Source organism: Pogoniulus pusillus, chromosome 7 (assembly GCF_015220805.1).
Source record: "Pogoniulus pusillus isolate bPogPus1 chromosome 7, bPogPus1.pri, whole genome shotgun sequence".
NCBI classification, from domain to species: Eukaryota; Metazoa; Chordata; class Aves; order Piciformes; family Lybiidae; genus Pogoniulus; species Pogoniulus pusillus.
Window position 1 is genome coordinate 4,273,586 of NC_087270.1, and position 13,114 is coordinate 4,286,699.

The 13,114-nt window shown below is 44.0% G+C and overlaps 1 protein-coding gene across 1 annotated transcript in view; it reads right to left on the bottom strand.

Moving 5' to 3' along the window:
- The window catches only part of ITSN2 (intersectin 2), a 110,660-nt gene that overhangs the window by 70,181 nt on the left and 27,365 nt on the right, over positions 1-13,114 (bottom strand). The window contains exons 3-4 of the mRNA XM_064145733.1: positions 2,341-2,433; positions 542-605 (exon numbers count right to left, since the gene is read on the bottom strand). Of these exons, the coding sequence (XP_064001803.1) occupies positions 542-605; positions 2,341-2,433 (157 nt within the window). The remainder of the gene's footprint in view (positions 1-541; positions 606-2,340; positions 2,434-13,114) is intronic.

Genomic DNA, 13,114 nt, shown 5'->3' on the forward strand with positions numbered 1-13,114 from the left:
TTCCCACACTTCACTCCCATTGTCATTTTTTGGTGGGTACTAGGATTGCAAAGATCATTCAGCAATTCACCAACCCATCATTTACCTCTTTTACCACTACTTTTTAAAGTATTATTTTTTAATTACTTTTTCCACATTATTATTATTATTTGAAATAAAAGACAAAGCTTAACAATGACCTTTGTGACAGCCCAACAAGCACTTCCCTTTATGAAACCTTTGCAACTTAGCATCTCTTTTTGTTTCAAGCACTTACTACAGCTTACAAAATGCATTATTAGAAATAGCTACCATCATTAGGTAACACTAGGAAGAATTTCCCATGACTAATGACTAATCTCAGTCTAATCTCTTCCAGTTTGTAGGCACTACCCCTCATCCTATCACTATGTGCCTCTCCAGGGTTCCTGTAGGCTCTTTCAAATACTGGAAGGCATAAGGTCTCCTTGGAGCCTTCTCTTCTCCAGAATGAACAACCCAAACTCTCTCATCTCACATCTATATTGAACAAACCAAACCAAACCAGTAAAGAATACTTTACCATATTTGAGCAAGGATTGAAGATGGTAGACCTGACTGCAAGAAAAAGGTACGTGCTTGGTCACCTATGACAAACAAGAAAAACAAACGTTTACAGCAGTGACACAGACTTTCAGAAGACCTCAACACTCTGTTGTGTGACAGGTTTTTGAAAGGAACCAGCATGCTGGATGCCAAGCTTGGTCAGATAACCAAGTATTTTGTAACCCTGACGCTTTGCTCTGAGAACTGATTTCAAATAACTATAAAAAGCTTTACTAGGTCACAAGTCAACAGCTGGCAACAGTTTGACACAAGATTTTAAAGAAGTAAAAATGAGTAAAAAATTAGTTTTGACCCAATTACTTTAACAAGAAAGGATGTCCATGCTATTTCTTTCCTTCTCCTTCATCCAATCTAACTTTAGGCAGTCCTGCCTCTCTAGAAAAACTGGAAAATTATCATGTCCTAGATAATACTGTGTTCTGTCAATACTTCTGTATTTTAGGAAGGGAACAAGAGAGAACTGTTTTACAACTCCATGCAAAGTTCCACAGCAATTGGTACTGATAGTGCTGTAAACAAACATGACAAAAGATGGATAGTGGTGTTTATGCTCACCTATGAGTGAATTACAGATGCTTAAACGTGACTTCAGGTTATTCCTTCAGCTCTTTCTTCCCTTATATTAATATACAACCTTTAATTTCAAGTACTTGTCAAATAATGAACTTCAAGGCAAGGTTGGACGTGGCACTTGGTGCCATGGTCTAGCCTTGAGCTCTGTGGTAAAGGGTTGGACTTGATGATCTGTGAGGTCTCTTCCAACCCTGATGATACTGTGATACTGTGAAATCTAAAGGCATACAGGCAGGTAAGAGCCCAGATTCTATGTGGCCTAGAGGTGCTCCTTGGACTGCATGCTTTAGAGATGGTAGTAAACACCAACCTCCTATTGCTGTTTGGGCAAGGCAGAAGATTTGCCTGTTCCAAATAGACAGCCTCTCATGCTTTCCTCAGTCTTTATTGGGATCAAGATGAGGATAAGCAGGGTGAGTGGAGTCACCAGAGAGTGCACTGTCAGACAGATAGGAGGGTAGGAGTGACTTGAGCTGGTCTTTGGTGCCTACCCACACACAGAGAACAGGGCTTTCTTAAGTTAAGTCATTTATGCCAATGAAATTGAGCCTTTTCTTGATGTCACAAGCAGATTCTTCAATTTAAACACTGCAAATTCAAGGTGCACAGCAACAGGACCCAGTTGTTTCAGAGGAGAAGCTGATGAATATAACTGGAACTGACAGCAGGGCACTGCAAAATTCCATTAGCTTATCCAGAACTCAGGGAAGGCCCAAGGGTTAATACATTTCAAGCAGCCATTATCAAGGACAAGCTGTCAGTATCTCTCTCCCTGTCTCCTCCCTCAAGACAAAGATAACAGCACAGTATTCTCTAACACTGTTCAGACAGAGGAGAGGCACTTCTGGTGTCTCTGCTCTCACTTGTCACAATAGCTACTCTAAGTGTTCTTTGGCAGCCTCCCATCTAAGCATAGATTTCGCCTGATATTCTTTGGTTTGTGAAACTGAGTAGGGTGACAGTATATAGCCACTAGCTGCAGAAGTGACTGGGTTAATCAAGCAGTGTCCTGTGCCAAACTTCACCCCAAAGCTTGTAAAAGTTTAGCAACAACCTTTGTTTGCCCAAAGACTCCGGTTATTAGTCACACAACAAAGGGCCAGGATGCAGTTTTCAACCTGTTTTACAAAGATACTTACGTGTACACAGAAGTTAATGTGTAATATAGAATCTCATACCAACCTGTAATGTAGCCTCCTGTGGGTTTAAGGCTGTCAAACTGCTTGTCATGCTTGGCCCGCTCTTCAGAGGTTATGGCCCATATGTTTGGACCTCCTAAAAGAAAAACCAAACCACTGAACAACCAAATAGATCGAAGACTTCTCAAAACAAAGCAGGTCACTTGCAAAGAAAAGCTTGGTTCCTCAAAAGACAAAGTTAGCTCTAGACACACCCAGCTCCTACCAGTTTGGCAAGGATGTTATGAAACAACAACCTGCTTCCCAGAGGTGCAAATCCCAGCTGAGACAACTCCTCAGCTATGTTACTTTACACTCGACTTTCAAACGAGATCTGCTCTTCTCCAAAGCTGGTGCAAAGCAGTTTCCTGTTGCTGCCGATTGTTTGCAGCCCAGGCAGGATGCATGCTGCTCGCCATGCCCTGTGTGAACCAAATACTCCTCTGGTTCACTGACAAACAAATAGCATTCAATATCACTTAAAAGGTTCTCATACAGCTGCCAGAAAGACTCATGATTCACCTTGTCAGTACTCTAAAACCAAATCTGAGACTGGTAAGTTGGCTTTGTCTGACAAAGGAGTAACCTTCTGGGTTGTCAGGTTGTTTTTTAAACAGCATACAATTTCACCTTAGCATTTTTCAATGCTTAAACCAACCTCAAAGTAACAGAGAGGAAATACAGCAAATAACTATGTTTGCAGAGCTATGCTCATATACCAGGCAGAACCAGACTGCCTTTCAGAAACACTTCAGCCTGCTGTTTAAAGGTCAGCGTTGTGTCCTTTGCAACAAAAGCAGTTTGCCAGGCATAATTTGGTTTGGTTTTTAAGAAGGAGGAAGTTCTCCACGTTTATTTTAATAGCCATGGAAGAAAGCAATGTCTTAAAATCTAAAGCAGACCTCCTACTGCATAATTTTACTGCACAGACTTTGCAAACATAAATTCCAAGAAAACACATTCAATTCAGGCAATTTTAGCCACATCTCGCTTAAAACCTATCAGCAGTCAACAGTACCTGGAAATTTAACACGTTTAACAGGTGCATCTGAACCTCTTTTCATTTAGAAGATTTAAAGAAAATATGTACCAAATTCATCTGGATGAGGCACTTAGTGCCATGGTCTAGTTGACTGGCTAGGGCTGGGGGATAGGTTGGACTGGATGATCTTGGAGGTCTCTTCCAACCTGGTTGATTCTATGATTCTATGAGGGGTAGGGGGAAGGGAAGCAAGGCAGTATCCAAAGAATGTCCTTCCAAAGCTGTGATGCCTTACAAGGTAAGTCTAGAAAAGAATGTGGAGATTTTAGTAGGAATTAGGATCTAGAAAACATGTTTGCAAGACAGCACATCTCTCCCAACCAGAGAGTGGGATTTTGATGCTTGTCTGTAACTAAGCAAAGTCCCAGAAAAGTAAGTTTTAACCTAATGACATTTAAGAAAAAGTATCTGTCATTTTCAGCCTCAACTAGAACAGGTCATTATCTTATGAATATAGAATCACAGAATCATAGAATCAGCCAGATTGGAAGAGACCTCCAAGATCATCCAGTCCAACCTATTCCCCAGCCCTACCCAGTCATCTAGACCATGGCACAAATTGCCTCATCCAGATGATCAATGAAAATATTTGTTTAAAAGCAAAAACAACTTAAAACCCCACCCAATACTTAATGTCAGGGGTGTGGAGCATCCAAAGCCCACTCACCCAACACTTCTTACTTAAAGCAATCACTGCTTTTCCCAACTCCTACCACAATATGCACCAGAAACAAACAAACAAATCAAAGCGCTCCACAAAAGGGAAGGTAAAGCACCCTGAGAAGTTATTTTTAGCTTTACCAGGTGCTCAGAACACTTTTGATGTTACTGGTGATACAAACAAGAAAAGGAAAATCTACGTTCATGAAGCGTCATTTAAATTAACGTTGCTCAAATGCCGAGCAAAAAACCCACACTGGTCTATCTGAAACTAACACTTTGAGCAATGGAGATCACAAGGTCCTGATAAGTCCACAGAGTGCATCACAAAACCATTCTTCAAAGTAATTGCCATGTTTAATTATAGCACAACTAAGGCTATCAAAATCAACACTTAGCACAGCCAAAAATAGGTTGAAACTCAGTTCTCCTGTGCACTGATCGTCAAAATAGGCTGCAAGCCTCACAAACACTGCAGTTACCTGCCAAAGCTACCACCAGTGGTAAAACTGGACACTGCTGACAAAAATTACACTGCCTGGTTTACAAACAACTGAGTTGAAGGCCATTAAAATCAAGACCTAGCACAGCCAAGATTAGGTTGAAACTCAGTTCTCCTGTGCGCTGATTGCCAAAATAGGCTGCAAGCCTCACAAACACTGCAGTTACCTGCCAAAGCTACCACCAGTGGTAAAACTGGACACTGCTGACAAAAATTACACTGCCAGGTTTACAAACAACTGAGTTGAAGGCCATTAAAATCAAGACCTAGCACAGCCAAGATTAGGTTGAAACTCAGTTCTCCTGTGCGCTGATTGCCAAAATAGGCTGCAAGCCTCACAAACACTGCAGTCACCTGCCAAAGCTACCACCAGTGGTAAAACTGGCCACTGCTGACAAAAATTACACTGCCTGGTTTACAAACAACTAAGTTGAAGGCCATTAAAATCAAGACCTAGCACAGCCAAGATTAGGTTGAAACTCAGTTCTCCTGTGCACTGATCGCCAAAATAGGCTGCAAGCCTCACAAACACTGCAGTTACCTGCCAAAGCTACCACCAGCGGTAAAACTGGCCACTGCTGACAAAAATTACACTGCCTGGTTTACAAACAACTAAGTTTAAGGTGTGTTGAACTGTGGACAAAGGGAAGACTGTTCCTTTTCTTGGAAGACCCAAGGTGCAGGAAGAGTCAAACAGAAACATCTGCTATCCAAGACATATCATCAACATCTTTTTACACTAATGCACCTTAAGTTCTAGAGCTGTAACTTGTCCATAAGCCAGATCCAGCTAAAAGGAACAATCAGTTTTGCCCAGAGAAATCACTGTTGTTCTTACTGCCTCACAGCCCCAGTCTCTACTTGTGGCAAACTCTACAGCAATCAAAAAACAAACTGCAGGCATCTCCTCTTTTGCAGACACTTCTCATCACAAGACAGGGTAAGAACATGCAGCAGCTTGACGGAGCAGTGGTGAACTTCATCTCTCCGAGGATGCCCGCATGACAGGCTTTGCTGCAGCCAGTGAACAGCATATTACTCCTTTTTTGACTTCACTTGAATTTCCTGGATATTTTCAAGAGATAAGTGTGTTTTCCCCTGCTCTGGATGGTACAGTATTCGAGGTGTTGGGAGGGAGAAGTACAGTCTCTCTGTCAGGGAGGTATCTCATAAAATCATTACTCGGAAGTTACTTTGGGATCTCACAACTTCACACATGAAGCAATATAAAGCTTGGACAACACCAACAATGCATTTGACTACACTGCATTTTTAGGCACCAAACTTTGAAGATTTTCCATACAAAGAATTTCTTCTAGAATAGAGTAACCACTGCCTTAGCTTGCTCTTTCTGCTTATGGAAGAACACAATTCTGTAACACTTTCAGAAGAGAGTTGTAAAGCCTCTCTCTTTTCTAGAGAAGGTTGTTACTTTCAGAGCAAACTCTGCATGAATGTCAGGACTGGTAGTAAGTGTTTTTGAGATCCAGCATGGGAAACCTGGACTCAAGATCCAGAAATGTCTCAACAGATTGGGAGTGATTTTTCATTGGAATGGGCTGCTCAGGGAGGTGCTGGAGTCACCATCCATGGAGGTGTTCAAGAAAAGCCTGCATGAGGTATTTAGTGCCATGGTCTAGATGACTGGCTAGGGCTGGGTGCTAGGTTGGATTGGATGAGCTTGGAGGTCTCTTCCAACCTGGGTGATGCTATGATTCTATTAGATTCCTTATACCTTCTCAGAAAATCAACAAAGCAAGTTGCTTCACTTGCACACTCCACTGCCCTACAGCACATTCAAGAGCTCATAATTGTACATGGATTCTAAGCACACAGAAAGTCCCATTACAACAACAAAGACCTGCACAAACAACCTGCTGCTAAACATCACTTTAATGTAGAAGACTTCTCTAAAGATAACAAAATATGTAATGACTTCACCTTCATGTAACAGGTATTAATATTGAATTCAGTGTAGAAGCACTCACAATTTTATAGTGCTGGAAATAAGCAATTATGCTGAAGATTAAACTATATTTTCTGTTCCACTGAGCTCCTTTCAAATAAGACACATGTTTCTACAAGAGAGTGAGAGGGTCTGTTTATGGCAGGAACACAGCATTTGCTAGGACAGCTCAAAAAATGTCTTTCTAACACCACATCAGACAGATAATCTTATGAAAAAAATAAAGGCCTTGCTTTAGTACCTATCATAGAATCATAGAATCATAGAATCAACCAGGTTGGAAGAGACCTCCAAGATCATCCAGTCCAACCTAGCAGCCAGCCCTAGCCAGTCACCTAGACCATGGCACTAAGTGCCTCATCCAGGCTTTTCCTGAACACCTCCAGGGACAGCAACTCCACCACCTCCCTGGGCAGCCCATTCCAATGCCAATCACTCTCTCTGGGAAGAACTTCTTCCTAATATCCAGCCTAGACCTACCCTGACACAACTTGAGACTGTGTCCCCTTGTTCTATTGCTGGTTGCCTGGGAGAAGAGGCCACCCCCCACCTGGCTACAATGCCCCTTCAGGTAGTTGTAGACAGTAATAAGATCACCCCTGAGCCTCCTCTTCTCCAGGCTGAACAACCCCAGCTCCCTCAACCTCTCCTCATAGGATTTGTGCTCCAGGCCCCTCACCAGCTTTGTTGCCCTTCTCTGGACATGTTCCAGCACCTCAACATCTTTCTTGAATTGAGGAGCCCAGAACTGGAGCATCAGAAACAGGAACAAACACTGTTCTTTCCCTAAAACAGTAAGCTGACATTCAAAAGAGGGTAGGAAAGTGCTGTACTAAGAGTAAATAGACTTGAAAACACTCTATGATTCTCTGCCACTGGTTAGTACTATTCAGATGCAAAAGTTAGGTATACTAAGAGCACTACTCCCATGAAAAGGATAAAGACAAATTTTCACTCGTGGAAAACCCTAGGGCATTTCTCACATTCTCCAAGGAATTGTTTGTTTTCCACTGATAGGTGCTGCTTGTTTTTCTCTAATATAAAATATACTCCTACGACCTACAAAGTTAATTAACTCCACAGAGATAACAAACCTAAACTGAAAGAGCATTCCTTGTATGCACCGGTCACGAGGATAAGGGATTATAACACCACCTTTTTAACCTTAAACAAGCCCTAGCATTAAGGTTCATAGTGATCCTAAATATTTATCCCCATGCTTAAAGACAGGGAAATTTCAACAGAAACATGCAGGAGCATGCACAAGGGGTTTTCCTTAAAGCAGGTAGCAACCACAATAGTGGCTCACATTAAGAACCTCAAGAATCATCACATTAAGAACCTCAAGAATCACAGAATCAACCAGGTTGGAAGAGACCTCCAAGGTCATCCAGGCCAACCTAGCACCCAGCCCTAGCCAGTCATCTAGACCATGGCACTAAGTGCCTCATCCAGTCTTTTCTTGCACACCTCCATGGATGAGGACTCCACCACCTCCCTGGGCAGCCCATTCCAATGGCAAATCACTCTCTCTGTGAAGAATTCGTATGGGTTAAGACACATTGGGATAGATCTTATCATTCCAGTCTGCCTGTGTTTGTAGATAAGTTTACCACAGAAGTGTTTAATACAGATCAGATTTAATGCTCCCAACTGAGATACTTCTAATCTTTCCTGAGTGGCCAGTAAACATGCAAGCTGTCTGAAAATACAGACACTTTACCATTAGTCTGAATTTCTAGGTTCCTTACCAGTCTTATCACTATTTTCAGTATTTGTTTCTCTCCTTTGTTATTGATTCTTTGTACCAAATATAGGCAAAAAAGCTGACTGATAGTATGAAATTATTCTTAGTTAAGTGTTCAAGGGTGTTATGAATTACTACTGCAGTGGCTTTGGGTCCGTTCCCAAAGTACCATCTGCTCTTCCTTGAGGAATGCACCCCCTATTTCCAGGTCCTATGCTCTCAGGCATGGCAGGAGCCCCACACAACCTCCTTTCACAGCACACACATTAATCCCACTGCTACTTGCTCTACCAGAAATGCTTCATGGAGGCTCTCAGCATACCGAGCAACACAGTGGCAACGGCAAGAGGAAATGGATATGTCTGTGCTTTACAGCAACTTCAGCAGCTTCTTTACTGCATACACAGTTAAAAGGAAACACCTGTAGCTAAAGCATGTTAAACAGAAGGAAACATTTCTCCCTTAGTTTTGTATTTTTACTAGAGTTACAAAAATGGTGCCCATTAAATCCAGTGGAGCGTTTTGATGTGCTGCACAAAAATAACTGTTACCTGCAGGCAGGCTGTTAAATAGCATCAGGCAAGGGCAGAGCTACACAGATTTGGCCAAGGAATATGTGCTCTATTGAAGAGCATGCTTACAGAAACAGGGACAAAACACCACTGTGTTTCAGGGCATAATTTATATTCTCTACATTATCATAGAATCATAGAATCAACCAGGTTGGAAGAGACCTCCAAGATCATCCTGTCCAACCTAGCACCCAGCCCTAACCAGTCAACTAGACCATGGCACTAAGTGCCTCAGCCAGGCTTTTCTTGAAGACCTCCAGGGATGGTGACTCCACCACCTCCCTGGGCAGCCCATTCCAATGCCAATCACTCTACCTGTGAAGAATCACTCTCTGTGAAAATGAGACATCAAAGATCAAGTTGACCTGTAAAGCTAAAAGAACCAAGTCTACAACCAAACTATGTCCCTGAGGCCCATTTAAATTAAGTATCTCCAGGGATGGTGACTCAACCACTTCCCTGGGCAGCCTTTTCCAGTCACTGACCACTCTTCTAGTGAAGAATTTTTTCCTAATATCCAATGTAAACTGCCCCTGGGGTAATTTGAGACTGCTTCCTCTTGTCCTATCACTTCTGGATGGGTTTTAAAGATGGAAAATAAAGAAGAGAAAGTCATAGGATCATAGGATCTAGGATGTTAGGGGTTGGAAAGGACCCAAAGAGATCATCGAGTCCGACCCCCCTGATGAAGCAGGACAATCCTATCTAACACAGATCACACAGGAACACATCCAGACAGGCCTGGAAAGGCTCCAGAGAAGGAGACTCAGCCTCCCTGGGGAGCCTGTTCCAGTGCTCTGGGACCCTCATAGTAAAGAAGTTTCCCCTTGTATTGAGGCAGAATCTCTTTTGCTGCAACTTACACCCATTGCTCCTTGTCCTATCCCAGGCAGCAGTGAGCAGAGCCTGTCCCCCCCACTCCTGGCAGCCTTCAGATACTGATAAACATTGATCAAATCCCCTCTCAGTCTTCTCTTCTCCAGACTAAGCAGGCCCAGGTCCCTCAGCCTCTCCTCATCAGCCATGCCCTCCTGTCCCCTCATCATTCTCGTAGCCTTCCACTGGACCCTCTCCAGCAGATCCCTGTCCCTCTGAAACTGGGGAGCCCAAAACTGAACACAGCATTCAAGATGAGGTCTCAGCAGGGCAGAGTAGAGGGGGAGGAGAACCTGCCCTGATCTGCTGGACACACTCCTCCTAATACACCCCAGGATGCCATTGGCCTTCTTGGCCACAAGGGCACATTGCTGTGCCATGGATAACTTCTTATCCACCAGGACCCCCAGGTCCCTTTCCACAGGGCTACTTTTCAGCAGATCACCTTCCAGCCTGTTCTGGTAGAGTTTGTTATTCCTCCCCAGATGCAGGACTCTGCACTTGTCCTTGTTGAACTTCACCTTTCAGTGGGAGACATGAAAAGTTAGAACTAAGCAATATTATCAAAGCATAAAATAAGCACATTTTGCCAAAATTTCTCCCTACCAACCCTAGCTTCATTTGTTGTTAAGGTAAGCATATTTCCAGCTGCCAGACTCTATAGCCTCCCTTCCCAGCATGACAGAGAAGATGAAAACTATGCTTACCCCTCAGTTTAGGACAAGTTAGAAGCTTTTTTGAGTAAAATGTCAACATCTATGGCATCCAAGTCTTCAATGTCCTCATCTTTGAGGAAAAAGCATGCCAGAGTTCAATCTAAACTCTTCCAATTCCAAAAAATGACTTTTTCACACTGCTGCTGCTCATCTTCATTGCCCAACAAGAATCCCTACAACTAATTACAAATTTAAAAAGGATAATTTGTTTAATTATTGTCTAGAAAAATCTCTGTGGAATGCAGCAAAGCTAATAAGATTCAGGTGAGTTTCCATCTGTGGCAGCTAGTAAATCTTTCTGCACCAGAAGAAATGCAGGCAGTAAAAAATAGCAGAGAAGAGGATGCAAAATGAAGCTTGAAATTAGGTGGAGAAAAGGGAATCATTCTTCCACAAAACCACATGCTGACATAGAATCAGAGCAGAACTCTGATGGAGGTAAGAGTTTTTGTAGCATTCATCATTATCTAGCCATTAGAGTAAAACCAATAATTCTAGGTTCTCAGACTTTGAGGAGAAAGCCTGGGACCTGGTGGGGTTGATGGGCTCCAGACTAGAAAGAAGAGAAGAACTGCCAAATAAAAAACCCAAACTCAACCAAAAAACTAACAACAAAAAAGCAAACCCAACAAAACACAACATAGGGAAGGCAAGAGAGAAGGAAAATCAAAAGGGTGACGAGGCTGGTGAGAGGCCTTGAGCACAGCCCTACGAGGAGAGGCTGAGGGAGCTGGGATTGGTTAGCCTGGAGAAGAGGAGGCTCAGGGGAGACCTTATTGCTGTCTACAACTACCTAAGGGGTGGTTGTGGCCAGGAGGAGGTTGCTCTCTTCTCTCAGGTGGCCAGCACCAGAACGAGAGGACACAGCCTCAGGCTGTGCCAGGGGAGATTTAGGCTGGAGGTGAGGAGAAAGTTCTTCCCTGAGAGAGTCATTGGACACTGGAATGGGCTGCCCGGGGAGGTGGTGGAGTCGCCGTCCCTGGGGCTGTTCAAGGCAGGACTGGACGTGGCACTTGGTGCCATGGTCTGGCCTTGAGCTGTGTGGTAAAGGGTTGGACTTGATGATCTGTGAGGTCTCTTCCAACCCTGATGATACTGTGATACTGATACTGAAATTAGCAGACAATTTAGGAAACAAACATGGTAATGGCCTAGCCAGCTACACACCAAACATTCACCCAGCTATGCCCTCAGTACAGAGTGACAGTTTGAGGCAAGTACATGGTGGAAGTTCCCCAGGATATCTTTTCAGTACCTCTTGTGGTAGGCCTGATAGACGCAAAATAGGCTGGTACATGTCCTGCCTTGCCTAGGCATGTTCTTCTGCTCCACCTGAGAGGCAAGCATGGGAAACAGACACAAAAGGACCTGGAGCCACTGAGTCTGGGCTGCCCAGGGTCCTGTGGTGCAAGGTGCACACACTGAGCTTGTGCCTGCCTAGTGCAGGGCCTGTGCTTTGCCCAAGTTAGGGACAAGCCAGCCTGTGGCTCTGCCTAACATGGGAAGCTTTGGCTAACTGCCATCCTGAGTGGCTGTTCTGTGTCCAAAGGGCAATTCATCTCGGCCCACACTGATCAAAGGAGATGTGCAGGTGAACAACCTGCTTCTGCTTCCCTGCTTTGCTGCCCTGCTCTGTGCCTGCTCTCTCTGCTGTGCCCAGCCCTGCTGCTCTTGCACACTGCCTTAGTGCTGCCTGCTCAACTCCACTGCCGCCAGTGACCAGGAGCAGAGCCTGGATGCCTGCAGGCGATCGGCCTGTGTGGCCAGCGTGACATGGTGCTGAGCCTGCACCACATCTGCCTCTGCACCTGAAGGTGCTGCTCAGAATCCCTGGGCATAGACACAGATGGTGCAGAAGCAGCCAGGAGACAAGGGCAGAGATTGTCTGCGTCCTGTCCCCAGAAGCTGGGAAGATTCAAGCCTCAACATCCAACAAGACAGAGTCCCCTGACAGCATTTGGGCACTGTCTGGACTGTGGCTGGCCCCTGTGAGGGTAATAATAACAACCTGTGAGTAAATGCTTCAATGCCTCTTTGTAATCCTCTGCTGCCTGCTGCCATAGAGCAGAAAGAGCTTGAGCCCAGCTGCTGGGCAAGCAGCACATTGACTGCAAGCAGCATTTGACAGCAGGAACCTTCTCTTCCAGTTCAATTAATGTTTGCACATATTTTGCTGGTTACATTAGATGCAGATATCATCCAGAGAATGTTTCCATGGCCGTGTAAGAACTGAAATATTATTAAAATGAGTGGTGGGGGGTGGCAGAGTTCTGAAAAATTGATAAACAATAGTAACTTTGGAAAATATCATCTCGCAGCAATTCATTTCCCCTCCCCAACAGTACCTCCTCAACCAGAGCTGGCATCTCATTAACAGGAGGAAAATTCACATATTTCTAATCACTTTAGGAATCAGAGTAACCTTTTGGCCTCTATAGCTTCCTATTGCTTTTACTGCTTATTTGACACTCTGTAAAGTGCTCTGTTTCCTATCTGGCAATGGTGTTTTCACTCAATACTGGCTGTTATCAGAGATTAATTGCAATTCTCTTGTCTACAAAATGAAAAACAATCTCGAGAAGATGACAGTTCTTCCCTGAGAGAGTCATTGGACACTGGAATGGGCTGCCCGGGGAGGTGGTGGAGTCGCCGTCCTTGGAGCTGTTCAAGGCAGGATTGGACGTGGCACTTGGTGCC